This window comes from Tiliqua scincoides, chromosome 1, assembly GCF_035046505.1.
Source record: "Tiliqua scincoides isolate rTilSci1 chromosome 1, rTilSci1.hap2, whole genome shotgun sequence".
Classification (NCBI taxonomy): Eukaryota; Metazoa; Chordata; class Lepidosauria; order Squamata; family Scincidae; genus Tiliqua; species Tiliqua scincoides.
The window spans coordinates 99,406,749-99,426,147 of NC_089821.1; the positions used below are offsets into that span (position 1 = coordinate 99,406,749).

Sequence of the window (19,399 nt, forward strand, 5' to 3'; positions counted from 1 at the left end):
CACTGATTCTCCGCATTCCACCAGGTTTCCGTTATGCCCACTGTGTCAATGTTTTCCCTAGTCACCAGACATTCCAGTTCTCCCAACTTTGCTTGGACACTTCAGGCATTTGCATAAAAGCATTTGTACATGGAATGCCCCAGGATGGGCTGCTTATTAGCTCCTTTGTCCCCGCATCCTCTCATTGTGCCAAACCGTCTATCACATCCCATCATGCTACCATTCCCAATTTCTTCTCCTACTCTGCCTTTACCTTGTTGTTCTCTAACCTCCCCATCCTCGTCCCATAGGGATGAGGAGTCTCAACCCAGATGCCCCTCTGTTCCTGTCGGCCTTCCCCCAGGGATCAGTTTAAAAGCTGCTCTGCCACCTTTTTAATGTTATGCACCAGCAGTCTGGTTCCATTCTGATTCAAGTGAAGCCCATCCCGCTTGTCCCAAAACGTTCCCCAGTGCCTAACGAATCGAAACCCCTCCTCCCTACACCACCGTCTCATCCATGCATTGAGACCCCTGATCTCCGCCTGCCTAGCTGGCCCTGCGCGTGGAACAGGAAGCACTTCTGAGAACGCTACCTTTGAGGTGCTGGGTTTTAGCTTCCTACCTAATAGCCTAAATTTGGCCTCCAGGACCTCCTGTCTACACTTGCCCACGTCAACTATACAAGCAAACAGAAGAATGCAGTTTCTCTTTCACACACAGTGTGTGTAAAAACATCTGTTTTGTTATGAAAAACACTGAACCACACTTTTCAACTGACCTTATTTGATCCTTGTTACAGTTACGTTTTAGCCATAGCCAAACCGACATCATGTGTCATCTGTATAGTTTTGACAATACTTTCCCCTGCCGAATGCAGCCCTTCTTGTCAGCCACAACAAAGGTAGCTGTAGTCAAACAATATATGCCTTGGTTGCATATTCATTTTTGGGTATTGTGCTTATCAGATGAAATACTTCTAAATGGAGGACAAGTACAGATTAACCTGTAGTAGTTTTTTTCTCCCGCACTCACCCCTACTCCCTTCCTTCTGATGCAAATTTCCCTCCTTGGAGGCCTAGTCATTAGAACTTAACCACTTGCACAGAACTTTAATTGTATGTCTTCTCATTTACCATCTGGATAGATAGACCAATTATTCTTCTAAGCTGCAAAGATATGTTTGCCACATATCTTCCTTAACTTGGAATTTTATACCCTTCTAGGGTAATAAATGAGACAGTGATTGCTGTATTTAACACCAGTGGCTGTTTTGTTTTCAGGTTGGGGGTTTCTTTGTTTTGGTTGGGGGTGTGTGCACATGTGTGCACATCTGCTGTATATTATGCAGAATTGTATCACAACAAGGTTACGCGGCCCAATTCTGTTTTCACAATAATGGCTTTAAAGTTTCCAAATTAATCCATTTCTACTATTTATATGTGTCACTGGCAATAGGAAAAATGAGCTGTATTTGTCATCCTAATATCAAAAGAATTTTGCCTCCTGGGACATGCTTGAAGAGGCAGAAAAAGTTCTTCACAATTTTAAAAGAAGCTTTTTATTTTTTTCTTTACAGCTCAGATACACATGCACAAATGCATATCATCAGGAGCTTGTAAACATGAAAAAAGTGCAGGTAAGTTTCCAAGAACCTTGATCTTGCAAAAAAACAAACAAACGAAAAAACACCCTTCCAGCATACACAGGACACTACATACTGATAACATCCAATATTTCCAGTCATGCAGTTGCCTCCAGAAATTTCAGTCTGTATACTGCAATGAACATAGCATGGTGAGGTTGAACAGAATCATCCCATACTGAAATGTTTTTAGTTTAACATTGATTGATGCCTATGATGAGCTCATTCTAAGCTATAAACAGTTCCTGAAATTAACTCCATTTGTAGAAAGCTTTATTTTATTAAAAAGAGATGATTATAAATATTTATATACCACTCTGCAACAAAAAGAGTTCACTCGGTGGTTTACATAGCTAAATCAATCAATAGATTGTGCCAAAGGAACTCACAACCTGTAAATATGCAGAAGAAACACCAGGAAACAGCCACTAGAAAAGCCACTAGAAAAGATGTTGGGGTGAAGAGGGACAGTTGCTCCTCTGATTAAATAGGAGATCCGCTCTAACATATTTGCTCATACAGTCCTCATTATGGTAGCATTAAAGATCATCATTCCTCTCAAGATCAGAAATGAGGATACTTTCTTCAATCATAGGAACTTCAGCCTTTGCTTCTACAGGACGAACATTTCTGAACTGCAGGATTCTCCTAGTGGTCAAACCACTGGGTTTGTGCATGCACCACCAACATATAGCTGCAGCACTGATAGCTGTCACCAATGTTGTCAATACAGCCATGACTGCAATTTTGTGATACGACACTGAAAAAAGGATGAGAAGAAAAAATACTGCATTGGCAACTGAAATTATACAACACAGTGTTAGCTACAATTGTTATGCTATGATTAAATTTCGTAAAGTTACTGTGAAACATACCTTGCACTGTTTTTATTGTAACCTCATGATAATCTGAAAAAGAATCCAAAATTAACTCCTTGCGTTGTTGAACATTGTGTGGAAGTTGGCTTACACAATTCATTGCTTAAAATAGATATGCAGAGAAAATGTTAATATGGACCAACAAAAAGTTCTACATTTGTCAGAATTAGAACACCAAAAGGACATATCTGGTGAGTCAATACCAAACTCAACTTTTGCCTTAACACCAACTTTTGCCTGAACTACAGGCAAAAAACAGTTCCAGTTTAACAACGTTTGGTAAAATTGTTACTAAGAGCCCAATCCTGTGCTCGGCGGCACATTTGCGAGCCTCATCATTGGCCGGTGCTGGGCTTGTGCAGGGTGGTAGCCCAGCCTCTGAGGCTCGGTGGTCTCATGGACTGCTGAGCCCCGGTACGGTAAGTAGCGGCGGGACGGGGGTGGGGAGGAGGCATTCTGGGGAGGGGGGAGGTCAGCGGGGGCAGAGAGAGGGCATGACGTGGAGGAGTGAGGAGGCGAGACGTGGAGGCGTGATGTGGGAAGGGGGTGGGCTGGAGGCGTGCCTGGGGGAGGGAGGGAGGCGGATCCGCAGAGCTCCACTCCGCAGGATCCAAGGCACTCGTGTAGGGCTCGGTGCCCTACACGAGCGCCTTTACCTTACTGCCGAACTTTTGGTCGGCGGTAAAGTGAGTAGCCTCATTGTGGGGCTGATTACCTTACCCGGGAGAAGGGGACGAAGGGGACGAAAGACAAGGTGCCTCCCACAGTAGGCTGGGGTGCACAGGATTCGGCGGCAGCCATTCTCAGTGCCGCCGTGCCTGGGTGCCCTGGGCAGCTCAGGATTGGGCTGCCTGTTATCTATCCTTTTATCAATAAAAATGCTTTTGATTTTAATTATGATTGTGATTAATATATAGTGCATGACCCAGAGTATATAAAAATTAACTAACTGGCACTCCAGTCCTAAATACATTACTTGGAATGAAAATAACTGCTAATGATTTGAGGAAGTTAGGAATTATTTGAGAGGGAATCCCACTGGAAAGTGAAGTATAATTTTACTGTTCAAGCAAACACAATAATCAGTGCAGGGTCAGGGTTTGATAGGGTGACTGTATAAAAACAACTCCTGCACTTAGCTATGACCTAGTGCACAATGTAACAATGAAATTGCCATTTCATCACACATTTTGCAACTGCATCTAATTCTGTTCATCATCCTTCCTTCCCTTGAACCATTTCACCAGTGTGGGCAAGAGAAGTAATGTAAGTAGCTGAGAAAGACAGAAAGATAACAATTGTGTTTTCATATCTTTTTGCCTAGAAGAAAGTCCTCTCACTTTCCCAATCACTCAAGAAACTGCAGAAATAAATAGGCTTTTCAATGCAAAGTGAAGTGCAGTTATGACATCACCAGCCCATAGATCAATCTACTCCCTCTTCTCTTTGCCTTATTTGAATTGCATGTCCAAAAACTGCAAACACCAACTGCTAAGCTACTCATACTGTAAATTCCACAACAGCTGCAGTAACCTGTACTGTCTGTCAGAGACTTTAAAAGATTTAAGAAACCACCTGGGGGGAAAAAGGAGACAAACCTACTAGAGATGCAAGAATCAAAGAAAAGATGATGCAAAGCTAGCTGTAGAGGGAAATTAGGTCTGCCACTCATCCAGCCATTCACTTGCTGCCCACTTCTGTAGCCACATTTCAATACATATTCCAATGCATTACTGGTTATTTTGCTAACGTGGCCATAAAGAGCTACAACTGAATGGTACAAAAAACAAGAAGGCCACAGGGCCTGAGCTAAAGGTGCAGATGAAGCACTGGCAACAATCCAGACATAGACAGGGAGAAAATATAAAAAAGGTGGACAAGGCCAGCTGGGAAGTTTATCCACCCACCTCACCCTGGAACAATTCAGCTTTATAGTCACATTTCCAAACACATTTCCATCATTTGATGGGTATCTTGCTAGTTAATCTATCATGCAGATAGGGCTCCCCCTGAAGTTGGCATGCTATTAGAGCTGATTTTTGGTCACTACCAAGTAAATGGCATGAAAGTGCTATAATGGCAGAATGTGCTAAATATTCCATTTCATAGGTGGTGCACCAAGAAAGAGAAAATCTTGGTGATTTGATTAAGGTCACTCTTGTATTCAATACATTGTAATAGGCTGTTTCTCACAGTATTAGGTACCAAGTTCTCTTCTTTTAATTAGAGGCCCAACAGGTTTCACAAAAGGATATGACTAAACTATAAATAGCAATACACCAATGGAAATGTCTCCATTAATCTAAGCAGAAGCCTATGATTTTCATCAATATGTTTCTGGAGCTGAATATAGTACATTCAAAAGCCAGAAAAGGGACTGGGGTTTGTCTGTGTGTTAGAGAACACACCCACAAAGAACTTATGATTTTAAAGAAAGCAGTAACTCACAAGTCAGCACTTATGAAAACAGATTGGGTTTATTTCTTCCAGTGAGTAGGTGTGCTATAAAAATTATACTTAAAAAAAAAAATTAAAACTGAATTCCTTTCATTTTCTCTTAGAGAGAAACCCAGATCATTGCTAAGTTTTTTCTAGAGAGGAATATTTCTGATTCCGGACTGTTTGCAATAGCACCAATGCCCCTTAGGAAACAGGATGGCATAGGTTAAATGTTGAAAGAAGGGGCAGTGATAATCATTGTCACTATGCCCAATAACTATCAGAGGTGTAAAAGAAATTAACTGAAGGAGAAGAGGAATATTAGAATGTACAGAGGAAGACAGTTGTGGGCTGTTTTAAAGATGGACTCATACCTGCATTGGTTTTACATACAAATCCTTTTTTTTCTTGGCAGGGTGATAATTGCCAGACTCCATCTGAGGTCCTCAAAGCAATGCAAACATTTCCTTTCAGCTGACCCAGTTCAGGTTTCTTGATGCCCCAGTTTGAATATCGGATGGGAGAGCCATCAAACCATTCAACTGTGTTATCTATAAGCAAAAATATTGAAGTAACTGAATAGCCTGTGTGTATCCCAGAATGCCAGGGCCCACAGTTTTTGCTGTCTTTTTCCTATCCAAATATTTGCTTACATCAGAATTGAAAATTCATATCTTTCTATTGCTAGCACCTATAAGAATACTAATTCGCACTAGATGCATTTAGGACATTGTTTTCTGAATAGGGACCATTTTAAATGTATTTTAACCAACTATTGCAGGAGGACACAGAGGCAAGATGCTACAGTGTTTCTGTTTGCATTTCCAGTCCATCAGGATATCCTGGAGGATGGGAAAGAACATAGGAAGCTACTTTCTACAGAGTCAGACCACTGGTCTGTCTAGCTCAGTTTTGTCCGCACTGACTGGCAATGACCCATCTTTCACCCATTCTTGCTGCTGTTTGTGGTATCTGGTGGGCCACTATGTAATATAGGAAGCTGGACTAGATGGACCCTTGACCTGATCCAGTAAGGCTCCTCTTATGTTCTTCTGATTGCTCAGTAATCTGCTGGTGCTGCATCGTGCCCCCCCCTCACTCTCTCTGCTACCCGAGAACCTCTGTGCTAACCAGCACCCAGGACAGGTATTACAAAACCATTCCTTCCTCTTCTCTGCACCCTTCTCTCAAGTGCTACTGCAGGCTGCTGCTTGAGCTCCTGCTGAACTACATTTCTTCCACCAGCCCTTGCTCATGCACCCACTGAGCCAACTCTCAATGAATCCTTGCTTTCGGAAAGCAATTTCTGCTCCCTCGTTTGCTTTCCTCCCTGAACATAGGCTACTGCCTAGCCCTCCTGGGCTTGCTTTTCAAGCCTTTTCTTGCCATTCTCCCCACCTTTCAACCATGAGGCTGCTGTGTCTTGCCACTCCAGCCCCATAGTCTCTGCAACACTGCAAACTCACATTAGCAGATACGGATAAGTAACCTTGGTTTTTGGTAACCAACTCTGCTGGCCTGCAAACTCCTTCCATCTTCTGTGTTTTGTGAGCAACTAATAATATGCTTAGTGTTTCTTTTCCCCCCTTTGGTTTATGTGACTTTTCGTGTGCATGTGGGAGTCTAGGTCTAACCTGAGTGCTCTCAACTTCTCCTGCCTGTCTCTCTCTCCTCCCCCTCCTTTCCCACTACCACATAATCCCTGGTTCTTCAGTTCCTCTTCCCCCAATTCAGGGTACACTCCTAATTTCCCTACATTTGCTTCTCCTCCAATCTTTCCTCCTCTGTGCCACAGCATACCCTCTTATCCTTATAAGGATTTTCTCTTTCCTTCTAACCTAGAAACCACTGATGCCTAGTTGTGTGAATGATTGTTGTGTGCACCAATTACATTTTCTTTCCAAAAGAAAAGTTATTGATTTCTTATTCTCACAATAAAAGCCACCTATCCTTTCACCTTTAACTTTGCCTCCCTCCTAATTCCATGCCACTCCATTGAGTCGTGCCATGAGCCACTGCACTTAGTCCCTGCACACACAACAGATTTCCCCAGCATGCATGTGTTACATATCTCTTAGAGTAGTGATTCTAAATCTTTTGACTGCCACCAAAAATTGGGTTGTGGCCCACTGGTGGGTTGTAACCTACAGTTTGAGAACCTCTGTCTTAGAGCATGCTTGGTAGCAAGGGGGGCAGTCCTGGGGGTGGGCAGACCTGATTTTCTTTGCAGATGTGAGGGTGTCAGGCGGGCTGAGGGAGAATCTGCTTGGGGATGGTCCCGGTCTGGGGCCTTTCAGGAGGCCTCAGGTTGGCTCAGGGGGAGGGGGTTAAGTCACCCTGGTCCTCCTCCCTGGCATAACCCTTGAGGCTGGGTCCTAGGCGGCAGCCTCCTGCCTCTCCAGTCCTGGCTTTTCTGCCCTCATCATGGGCCTCCTATATAGGCTTCTTCCTCCTCCAGCCCCACCCCTTCCTTACTGGGAAGGGCAAAAAAGGGACCCCGCCCAGGGCCTCTCTTCCTGGTATTACCTCCCTTGTCTCCCCCTCCTTCCTGACCTCTTACTGGTTCAGGTCCTTCAGGCCTCCCTCCTTCTCCCCAACACCAGGTGCTCCAGTCAGGGAGAGGTGCCCTGTCAGCAGGCCTCTTCCCACAAGCTGGGGATGTGGGAGGCTGTTAGGCAGACTTGACTGAGCCAGGCGGCTCTCCCTCTTGCCTGGCCAAGCTACCTTCCCCTTGTGTCTCCTTGGCCCCCTTGCAAGGTAAGTCCGGGTCTGGCGGGGCGGACGGCACCCTGACAGCAGGTATCTATATATCAAGCATAATATTTAGAGCCCAGGAACTCACTAGCTGGTCATAATAAAACTGAGAAATCAGTCTGTTTCGTGGGCAGATATCCGAAAGAACTAAGTGATCAAGTAGTCGAGAATGTGGTAAAGAATTTTATTGGTTGGCCAATACCAGACAACTTACCCATAAAGAAATGGCATAAATATTTCCAATAGCCATATATGGACTAATGCAACTGATCAATTCTCTCTTTTTCCTATACTTACTCTCAGCAAGAAATTGGATGTTCAGCCAAATCATTTCAACTGAGGATCCAAAAGAATGCAGCTCTTCCAGAAGAAAGGCATTTTCATCTTCATCTTTTACAGTCAGAAGATTAGAACCTGAAGATTAAAATATTTGTGTACCAGATGTGTCATTATACGATTATGTTTAGAATATCAGGAACATTTCATTGGAAGGTATTTATTTACATATTGAAAGGGCTGCTTTCAATTCCATCTAAGGCATCACCCATTTATTTAGGGTTTTTTTAAGGAGAAAAAGGCAACTAACTGTTCCACACCTGTGCCCTACAAATTACCACCAATCCTGGAGGTGGGTGGGGAGCAGGACGCAGGCTGGGACCCAGAAGATATGCGAGATCCTAGCCCGTTACCAAGCAGTGTGGAGCGCCTGCAAGTGGTTCCACTCTTCTCGGAATTATGCCACCTCCTGAGGTGGCGCAAGTCCGAAGAGACCCACTGGCACTGCAGTGGCTTACTGGGGGTAAGGGGAAGAGTTTCACCTTACCTCTGGCTGAGACACTTTGGGCCCCAAGCTTGCGTTGGATACAGTGCAGGCTTTCTGGCCTGCCTGTTCCAGCGCAAGATAGGATTGCGCTGCATGTATAAGATATATATTCCTTAAATAAATAAATATTTTCTATAGGGAACCTAGTCTCATGTACAAAAAATGTTATGTGTGGCATAGAAACAGAAGCAGGGCAACACCAGAGTGAAAAAGAGGAGCAAGCCCCAAAGTGGAACACAGAAATGCTAATTCATTGGAATGCCGAATGCATTTGGATAAAACATTCTTCATTGTTTCTATACAGTCATGATCTTACTTATACATGTCCCAGTCTCACTATGTTGGCACAGACTGGGATGTACCTAGCTTTCTCTGGATTGTATCCACTGCAGCTATCATCATCAACAAATGATCAATATTTCTCTACAAAACATATCTTAAACTGTGAAAAGAGCATTATATATTTTAAAAAGTAGGGCCATAAAACCTTGGCTAACTGTTCACTGCATAATTAAAATACAATTTACCTTGCTTTTTGCAGAATTCAAGTGCTTCATCAAAGTCTGAGTTCTCTAAAACTGTGGAAAAGCTGTAACAACTGTTTTCATATTTTATCCAAGGGATGGCTCTTTTGTTGCACAATCTGTTATAGTCAGTTGGTTTTCGCTCTGTGACAGAAATAAGAGTTTAGCCCCAGCCGGGGGGGGGGGGGGCCTTGTTCTTAGGGTCCTATAACTTTGGCAATGGTTTGAGACAGCTACATTATAAGCTGGTAATACTACATGTTATAGGGAAAGAATAATTTGGCCTGTGTTTTGCCCCTTTCAGAGGCCAATCATATCCAGCACTGGAGCTGTGGCACTAAATTGCTACAACTGCATCCTGTGCTGGATCTGAACAGGCTACTTAATGGAGCTTCTCAGACCCATGCCAGCTATATAGCTGGTGCAGACTCGAGAAGCCCATTTTTTTTGAGCCAGGGAGGGAGGATAGGATTCAGTGGAGGAGGACCACAGCACTCCCACCCCATCCCAACCTGTCCCACCCCTATACTGCTCTTCTCCGCCATCCCCCTCCCCAGGAACACTTTCCCCATGCCCTACTGCCACCCACCTCATGCTGCTTGGCACTTACCTTGGCTTCGCTGGTGGCCAAGGGTTTGACTGTGGCATCGAAGGGGCGGTGCAGGCCTTCCCACTGGCATCACTTACTCCCTAGGTAGTGCAAATGCACCTTACGCACATTTACCCTTACCTACAGTTGCAGCACTGGCGCTAGTACAGCATAGGATTGGGCTGCCTGTTTTTAAATAGCAGGGGACCAGGCATGTGAAATGGAAGAAACCACAGCAAGGAGTAGGAAGGTTTTTGAATTTTTCCTCTCCTATGGTTCTGACTCCAATTGCATGTCTCCTCCCCTCCCCACATTGCTTACAGAAGAAAAAGAGCTTCTGTTGGCTAATGAAAAGTTTTTTCTCTCATAAATATGCACAGGGAGAATGCAATCTTAGTCAGAACAGTGATGGAACAAAATTCTAAAACCGCCCTAACCTCCACCACCATTTACCCTTATTTTCTGCACACATACCATTTATTAATTGAAATTATGAACTCCCAGTAAGAAGTTTGACCCTCAGTGTCAGTCCCACACTGTACAACAGGATTCTGTATGTTCTATATCTTATGTTAATTAACAAAGCTGGAAGGAAATGGAGCAATTCTATGCTTTTAGTTAATGCTGTGCTTTCTTGTGTAACCCCGCCCCCCATAGCCTTAAAGTATGCTATTGCACTTGATCACTTTTATGCTTGCCTGCAAGAAAAAAGCCAGCCCGTGCTATTATAGAAACATTGCATTTTTCATTTGTTTTTGGGGATAGTTGTCTTCTTTCCTTAGGTTGGCATGCAATTACAAAGTCTGAATATTTGCAACCAATTGTCATGCAATACGGAATGCCTAAAACAGGGTCCTTGCATCTTTTCAACTTCTGCTTTGAAAAAGTCATGTAAAAGGCAGAGAGTATGATTTGCAGAATCCATTGTTCAGTATAAAAAACTGACTTACTAGGTGGAATGTGGCAAACTGCTCCTTTCAAAAGCTTCTCACAGTTGGTACTTCTCCAGCGTCCATTAATATCAATGTAAACACAGCTTCCAAATGTCTGTGATTCTTCGTCCGCCCAGAATGTAAGGAATGGCTTGGTACCATCTGACCACTGAAAGTTGAGCCCACTCTGCCACAAATAGTATTGGATTAACTCTTGCTTTATCTTGCTCTCATTAAGCAAATGTTTATTTGTTGCACTTTTTCATAAAGTTCCAAATCCAACCTCTCTCTTCCATGGCAGGAGCCTAAACCAATAGTGAAGAAAGCCCCCTAATTGGTTAAAGGGGTATTTTTAAAGTGACAGCTCTTTTTTTTTATTTAGCAGGGGTTAGCAAGTGTCCCTATCCATTCCAGCATAGCATCTTTGCCAATGATAGTTTTCTGGTGTCTCCTTTTTTGTTTTTTTAAGATTCTCTAGTACTCAGCATGTAGACTTCAGCTGGTAGAAGTAGACTTCTTCAGTAATCAGCATGTGCCAAAGTTCAGCTTCTTAGGTGTTTCTGGTGGCACCTTGGCCATTTAGAAAAATAGAGCCCCCCATATTGAGGAACAGCACACAAACGTCTCATGTTCAGATGCTTCTAGCAATCAGGGTATTGTGGACTACATGTGTGTAAACACCATGTGTATTTCAGGGGTTTATCTCATTGAAAGCGCAATCCTAACTTGCACTAGAAGCAGGCAGGCCTTTGGGCCTGTACTGCATCCAGCACAAGGTTGGGGCCAAAAGCGGTGCAGCCTGAAGCAAGGGGAAAGGTTTCCCCTTAACCCATGTCATGCTGCAGCGGCCCCAATGGGTCTACTCAGATCTGTGCCACCTGATAAGGTGGTGTAAATCCAAGCAGCCTGGGAACAGGGTCAGGATCCAGCATAACTGCCAGATCCTGGTCCCACCTCCCACTCCCTGACTGCCCACCCCTGGTAGCACCTGTCCACCTGCCCTTCCCCACTTCAAAACACCTCCCTCCTGCCTCCTCCTTGCCCTCCCAATGCCTCCCCCAGACCCCTGTGACAGCCAAACTCAGCCTAAACAACTCATCTTGTCCCCAGGGCCCATGGCAGCACAGGGTGGCTGGTGCATGGATGCGCGCTGGCCATCTCCTGGAAGAGTGGCGCAAAAGTGCTTTACGGCACATTTGCAACACTCCTAGGCTTGCATCTGCCAAGTGCCTTCTAGGATTGCATCCTGAGATAATTTAACTTTGATACATGAATGACTATGGGCACAATCCTAACCAACTTTCCAGTACTGAGGTAAGGGCAATGCAACTCTGAGGTAAGGGAACAAACATTGTCTTACCTTGACGAGGCCTCTGTGACTACCCCCCCCAACTGCGAGATGCAGCACAGGCCCCACTGGCACAGCTGTGCCAGGGCTGGAAAGTTGGTTAGGATTGCGCCCTATGCTGGTGAGTTAGTGAGGCCTGAGGTGTATCTTAATTACTACTAATTAAGGTGCATCAATTACTGCTGAGGTGTATCAATTACTACTAATTGTGTGACAAAATGAGATATTTGTGATCTACTTCTGCACTCTGATATTAATTTAAATGAACCTGAATTTGAAATCCATTGTCATATACAATTTTGCTGACATCTATGCAATTTAAACAGTACATCTTTACTTCAGTTACACCTGAACATATATGCTCAATTTGTACTGAGTATGCACAGATTTTAGATACTTACATCTGAAGTGAACAATCCAATCCAGTTAGGATAGCCCAGTCTATTTATGATGACAGTCAGGAAGGCTTGATGATAGTGATCTGTAATGCTGACCAATTCAGCTCCATTTGCCTTACAGGCTTTCAGAGCCATGTACCAAGTCATATTCCCACTGATTAATGTATATGTCTTGTTTGCATATTCTAAAGTATCTGGTATTGGATACATCACTGACGGGTCTATGACATACCTAGATGTATCTGTTACAAGAAAAGGAGATAAGAAGTCACTTAAACTTCACTTAAACAGTCATTCAAACTTTCCACCTTAGTACACACTAACATAATTTAAAACATTTCTAAAAGCTTCAGCCATCTCTGAAAATGACAAATTACACTATTCCTTCTTTATACGTTCGCTATAAGGATTTTGACTTATCCATACTGCACGTACTAAGACTTTCCTTCTTATCCATATTAAGATTTGAAATACAAAGTCCAGGAATTGAGGGGGGGGGGAGAGAAGTTTTGCTGCTATCGTTTTGGAAGAGATTGCATATGAGGTGTGGAGGTGCCCTCTTGACAACCACTTCACTTAGGCTAACTTGCCACTTCCTCTGTGATATGCTTGTCAACTGCCATGTCTCCTGATTGGGGTTGTGACTCTATCAAACTGGAGAAACGTCCTAATTTCTTCTGGCAGAATTTGAAAACATTGCTCAATTTTGATGAGTGACAACATTTACTCATTTGTCTCCCCATCCTAATTCTAGACGGCAGATGACCGGGGTAGGGCTCATGGGGTTTCAACCTGATGTTGCAGAATTGTTTCCAGAAGCACATCCCAATGTAAGTCTAGCTCTTTTCCTAAAGATTGATAATTGCTCCTCTCCCTTGGGCCAACTCTGCAGCAATGTCCACTATTGTTCCACTGAGCTGGGGTCTCAGATCCTTCTCAAAGATCTGTTCAAAGTATCATAATCTTGGCAGACCTGTTCAAAGTTGACTGGACAGTTGGTTCAAACCCTGAATACAGGAAGGTTTTTTTCTGGAGTCCATTTAATTTGTTCCGTAAACTGCTTGGTGAATTATTTTTTTAAACATTCGTTTAAGTGTTGCTGTATATGTTTAGCACAGTGTTTCCCAAACTGTGGGCAGCAACCCACCAGTGCAGTGTTTCTCAAATTGTGGGTTGGGACCCACTAGGTGGGTCATAAGCCAATTTCAGGTGGGTCACCATTCATTTCAATACCATGGTATGAAATGCTACCATGGTATTTGACTGCATTTGGGGAAATGTTACAGCTCTATACTTTTAGCAGGTTACTATGTATATGCTTTTAACAATGATAGTCAATGGGACTGACTCCTGGGTAAGTATGGGTAGGATTGCAGCCTAGGTTTGTGAAAAATTTTCCTTCTTGATGATGTCACTTCCAGTCATGACATCACTTCCGGCGGGTCCGAGAGATTCTTATTCTAAAAAGTGGGTCCTGATGCTAAATGTGTGAGAACCACTGCACTAGTGGGTTGCGACTTGATTGTTGGTGGGTCGTGAAACTGGCGAGCTGACTAGGAAAATGTATTGAACCCTATAGAAAATGAAACTGAGCCACATGTGTGTTTACTCATGAGCAGGCAACCATGCCTCAGGACCCAATTCCATTCAATTTTCCAGTGCTGGTGCAGCTGTGCCAATGGGGCATGCATTGCATCCTTTGGTGGGGAGGCAGTCACAGAGGCCTCCTCAAGATATGTGAACATCTGTTCCCTTACCTTGGGGTTGCATTGCAGCAGCACTGGTGCTAGAAATTTGGATAGGATTGGGCCCTCAGTCATTTCAAAGAGCAGACCGAGAAGAATATAGCACCACCAGAATGGTCCCAATCTAATGAACTCAGGACCCCATAACACTCGAGAATGAAGTCCCCGCTACAAGCTGACAAGGAAAATGTATTAAACCTGATGGAAACTGGTATGGAGCAGCACATATGTGTTTACTCACAAGTAGGCAAATGTGCCTCAGCTCCTATCAAAGGCAAAGGGGAATGCAAAGCCATCCAAATGGTTCCAATCTAATGAATGTGGAGCTCAATATGTGCTCCAGAAGGTGTCCCCCCATCATAGTAAAGCTGAAACTTAAAAAAAAAGTCTTGTAAAGCTAGGTGGGCCCTGATAGACTGTTGTTTTAAAAAGTGGGTCCTGATGCAAAAATGTTTGGGAACCATTTGTTTAGTATATTAGTTCATGCCATCTTATCATCAGTGCTGTACTGTTAATAGAAGTTTATTTAGAAAATTTACAGGAGTATCTTATATGGGATATTGCTAACAACTCATTACAGAAAATACACACATTGTATCAGGAATGGAGGTGACTATTTTAGAGTAAACTGTAAACTAACCCTACGTGTGTCCTTGTTATTTTTCATGAGGGAGTATGGATATATATTATGTAGGCAGTGCCAGTACACACATAATAGGGTGTAGTGTTCATGCAGAATCTCCTCATGAATGGGGGTGTTGTATTCATGCTAAGTGGCATAGAGAACTCTGTGCACATGAGCCTTCTTTAAAATAGAAGTGAATGGAGCACATGTGTTCTTGTAGACTTTTTTGAGCATTGCAAACCCTACTTGCTTTGGGTTCTTTGGGTCCAGGAAAATGAGCTGAAATGGAGGATGTCATTTACATGTATGAGGTCATATCATGTATCACATTAAAGAGATAATAAAACTGACTGCACTAACTAAAAAAAAAAATAAGGCAAACAAACAAAAAATGATTTACCTTGAGCCTTTTGGCAGACAAATCCATAAATCTTGTCACAATTTTCTAGGTACCATTTTCCCATTAAACTGAAATTAGGGTTATTTAATATTGAAGTACATAGTGGAGTTTTTTCTTGAGTTTCAGCACTGTAATTATGGACATTCTGTAATTAACATAGAAAATTATGATGCAAATTACTTAGGTTGCTTTTTAAGACATTATCAATAAATATGATAATCAGGAGAAAGCATACAGAAGATCAATCTTCTGACATAGTAATCTAAAAATGCACTTTAGGAAAAAAAAGGTACTTATTCTAAGAAAGATAGGTTTAAAAAAAATTAAAAAGCAGAAACTGTTTAATGAAAAAACATTGTTTTTAAAAAGACTTAAATCATATTTACTCCTCCTAACCTGAGCAAATATGTCCAGCAAATGTTTGATATAAGTTGCTTGGAAGGATATACCTTGGATTTTATGATTTTGTCAATTATAGTTAGTCTTAAATTAATTTTTATTGTGACTTTTTGAGGTTCTTTCCAAACTATGCATAAACTTCTCTCTTCTTCCTCAGGCTTAGTGCCCAACCCCAGCCCCACATTTTTTTTTCTCAAACTAAAAAGTCCCTGATTATTTTAGTAGCCATTCTTTGTAATTGCGTTTTTTTTTTGCATACAGTATATACATGTTTCTATAAACGTCTCTTTCTCCACACTGAATTTCCCCCACCCTTTTCCTCCATACTAAGAAGTCCCCAATCACTTTGGTAGCCCATCTTTGTACTTTGTCCCACAATATCTTTTTGAGATGGCACAAACAGAAGGCCTGTTGTACCACTTCTAATCAGCACAGCATGCAGAAGAAGAAGCCAACTGAGGCATCACTTCAATGATCTGCGCTTAGGTCTGGCTGTTTCAAGCATTCTTCCAGTAATCTGCATACAATCCTCATAAGAACATAAGAACAGCCCCACTGGATCAGGCCATAGGCCCATCTAGTCCAGCTTCCTGTATCTCACAGCAGCCCACCAAATGCCCCAGGGAGCACACCTGATAACAAGAGACCTGCATTCTGGTGCCTTCCCTTGCATCTGACATAGCCCATTTCTAAAATCAGGAAGTTGCACATACACATCATGGCTTGTAACCCGTAATGGATTTCTCCTCCAGAAACTTGTCCAATCCCCTTTTAAAGGCATCTAGGCCAGATGCCATCACCACATCCTGTGGCAAGGAGTTCCACAGACCAACCACACGCTGAGTAAAGAAATATTTTCTTTTGTCTGTCCTAACTCTCCCAACACTCAATTTTAGCAGATGTCCCCTGATTCTGGTGATATGTGAGACTATAAAGAGCATCTCTCTATCCACTCTATCCTTCCAGTGCATAATTTTGTATGTTTCAATCCTTGCCCTTTACGGCCTCTCTCTTGGCTCGTTAGCCATGCGGGCACCCTCCTGGACTTAGTTGAGCCCTTCTTCCTTTGCAGTATACACTTCTGCTCCGCCTCTATTACTGTTGTTTGAAGCAGCCTCCATGCACTCTGGAGAGATTGGACTCTTTTTACTTTCCCTTTCAATCACTGGCATCGCTAGGGGGTGCGGGCCACACCAGGTGACGCTGGGGGGGTGACGCACCCTGGGGGGAGGAGGCGCTAACATCACAGGGTTACTACTACTGCATCATGCCATAGTACTGCATCATGCCATAACTACTGCAGGGAGCTACTGCATCATGCCTAACACTGTTGGATGCGGAATGGCCAGCGGAGTGCAGTGCAAAAAACAGAATTGAAATAGCTCCTTTTGTTCAAAAGTTATGGCCAGAAAACCAGAAAAAAAAATGCATGGAGCCCTACAGAAAGTGAAAGTGAGCTATATCACGCGTTTAGTCGCAAATAGGCGTACTTGCCATAGTCCGTTGGAAAGGGCAGGCTGAGAGGAATCCAAAGACACCTGAATGGTCCCAATCCAATGAATGCAGCCCCCCAAAAACACCCGAGAAGCTGCCAGTTGCGAGTCTGAGCCCGAAATGAAGCCACGTGGCCGCATTTACTCGCAAGTAAGCGGACTTGCCTTAGTCGAGGCAGGCTGAGAGGCTCCAAGGACGTCAGAATGGTCCTCATCCAATTAGTACAGCCCCCAAAAACAGAGAAGGAGGTTCCTCCCTCCCAACTGCCTCCCTCCCAGTGTATGGAGCCCTAGGGAAAGCAAAGCAGCCTCACAGTCGCGTTTACTCTCGAGTGAGTAGGCAGACGTGCCTTGGCTGGTGGTCAGGCCAGGCAAAGGGGAATGTGAGGACACCAGAAGGGTCCTGATCTGATGGAGCTGCTCCAGAAGGCAGCCTCACCCCCTAAAAAGAACAAAAAAGAGGCTTGAACGGTAAGGGAAAAGTTTTCTGTTTTGCACGTGTGAAGCCAGGTGGGCCTTTATTCTGATGTGCCTGAAATAGAAGAACTTTAAACTGGGCACTGGGGAGGGCTGGAAATCTCATTGATTCTTTTTGGGGGGTTGTTATTGCAGGCAGACTACAGAGTAAGCTCCATTGACCACTATGGGACTAACTTCTGAGTAGACAGACATAGGATTGGGCTCACAGGCTGCAATCCTACCCACACTTTCCTGAGAGTAAGCCCCATTGACCACACTAGGACTTACTTCAGAGTAGATTTGCTTGGTGGAACAGCGCTGGCTCCCCCTTATTTAATTATTTTATTTTAATTTAATTATTTATAATTATTTATTTTAATTTGCTTGATGATGTCACTGCTGACCGTGACATCACTTCCAATGGGTCCTGGACAGATTGTCATTCTAAAAATTGGGTCCCAGTGCTAAAAGTTTGAGAACTGCTGCAATAAGTTGTTAGTAAGTTGACACAGGTGTGTGTGTGAGAGAGACTCTACAAGTTTTCAAAATCACTAAAATCAGAATTTGGAGAAATAAGACCATCATGTTATATATCAATCAATGCGTAATTTCATGCAGAATGCAATGAAACAAACCACATTGAAATATCTGTGTTATAACAAAAGATACAGCCAAAAACCGGTGGGGGTGGGGCGATGGTACATCACCACACCCACCTGGGGTATTGCCCCACCCACTACATGGGGTGACGCACAGGCCTCCCACACCAGGTGACGCGAATCCTAGTGACGCCACTGCTTTCAATCTCCTTCTAACCAGCTCATTTGAGGGAAGTCTGCTCGTCGGAAGTCAAGAGTTTTTGTGACAGATTTGCCTGGTACTCTGTCCCCGACATGTATATCAAAGCAGATTGCAGCATGGTCACTGTTCCCCAATAGCTCAGTAACATTGACATCTATAACCAGGTCCTGAGTACTGCTCAATATTAAATCCAGAGTCACCTGTCCTCTGGTGGGCTCCATGACTAGCTGCTCTAAGGCACAGTCATTTAGCATGTCAAGGAATCTGTTCTCTCTTTCGTGACCAGAACACAAATTGACCCAGTCTATATGAGGATAATTGAAGTCTACTATGATTACAACCCTGTCCCTCCTTGACACCTCCCTGATCTGTTTCCTCATTTCAAGGTCCCCTTCTGGTTTCTGGTCTGGAGGATAATATGCCCCCAGTATTACATCACTCCTCAGGCCTGGAAATTCCTCAGGCCTGGTAATTCTTCAGCAGGCTCTGCAGAGGGAGATCAATAAGATAGACGCCTGAAGTGCACACCCGTGCTTCTGCAAAACTTAGAAGGAACAGTGGGGTGGAGGCTTCCATATGAGCAAATGGACCCAAAAAGCTGATAATATGGTACCACTAGTTTCTGTAATTAGCCCCTCAGTAGCAGCATGTGCACTGAACCCCTGTTGATTCCTGGACATGTTCTATGTACACAACCCTGTACACAAGAATGTGATGTAACAATGGCAGGCTTATTCAACCAGTCAGATCCAGATGGTCTGAGCATATTTATTTATTTACAAATTTATAACCTGCTTCATCTCCCTAGTGGGCATTCAAAGCAGCATGCAGACTACTCTTGCTCAGACCTTGTGGCAGGTCTAGATGGAGCTAGGCTAGAGCCTGCCAGGTGAAGCAAGTCCTTTGTACTCTCAGATTTAAGAATGCAGACTAATAAATTCATGATCACTGGTAAGGGCTGAGGACACTCTTTCTGTTCTGGAATGCCTCGTCCCACCATGCACCTGTGCTGGTGTGAAAAACAGGTTACAACAGCACATCTGAAGTTATTTTTCCCAGTCTACAAAAGACGGAATGTTCTACGAATTGACTAAAAATAGCAGGGTAAGGAAACACTTTTGATATTTAATTAGGCTGCACTGGGTCTTCATTGCCAAATATTTTCAGGT

General features: G+C 43.5%; 1 protein-coding gene across 1 annotated transcript in view; it reads right to left on the reverse strand.

The window, feature by feature from the left end:
* Positions 1–2,020: 2,020 nt before the first annotated feature.
* Positions 2,021–19,399, reverse strand: part of PLA2R1 (phospholipase A2 receptor 1) — a 59,470-nt gene continuing 42,091 nt past the window's right edge. The window contains exons 22-29 of the mRNA XM_066634222.1: positions 15,079–15,223; positions 12,312–12,550; positions 10,581–10,749; positions 9,045–9,185; positions 7,992–8,108; positions 5,315–5,491; positions 3,689–3,709; positions 2,021–2,383 (exon numbers count right to left, since the gene is read on the reverse strand). Coding sequence (XP_066490319.1) covers positions 2,163–2,383; positions 3,689–3,709; positions 5,315–5,491; positions 7,992–8,108; positions 9,045–9,185; positions 10,581–10,749; positions 12,312–12,550; positions 15,079–15,223 — 1,230 coding nt within the window. The 3' untranslated portion in view covers positions 2,021–2,162. The remainder of the gene's footprint in view (positions 2,384–3,688; positions 3,710–5,314; positions 5,492–7,991; positions 8,109–9,044; positions 9,186–10,580; positions 10,750–12,311; positions 12,551–15,078; positions 15,224–19,399) is intronic.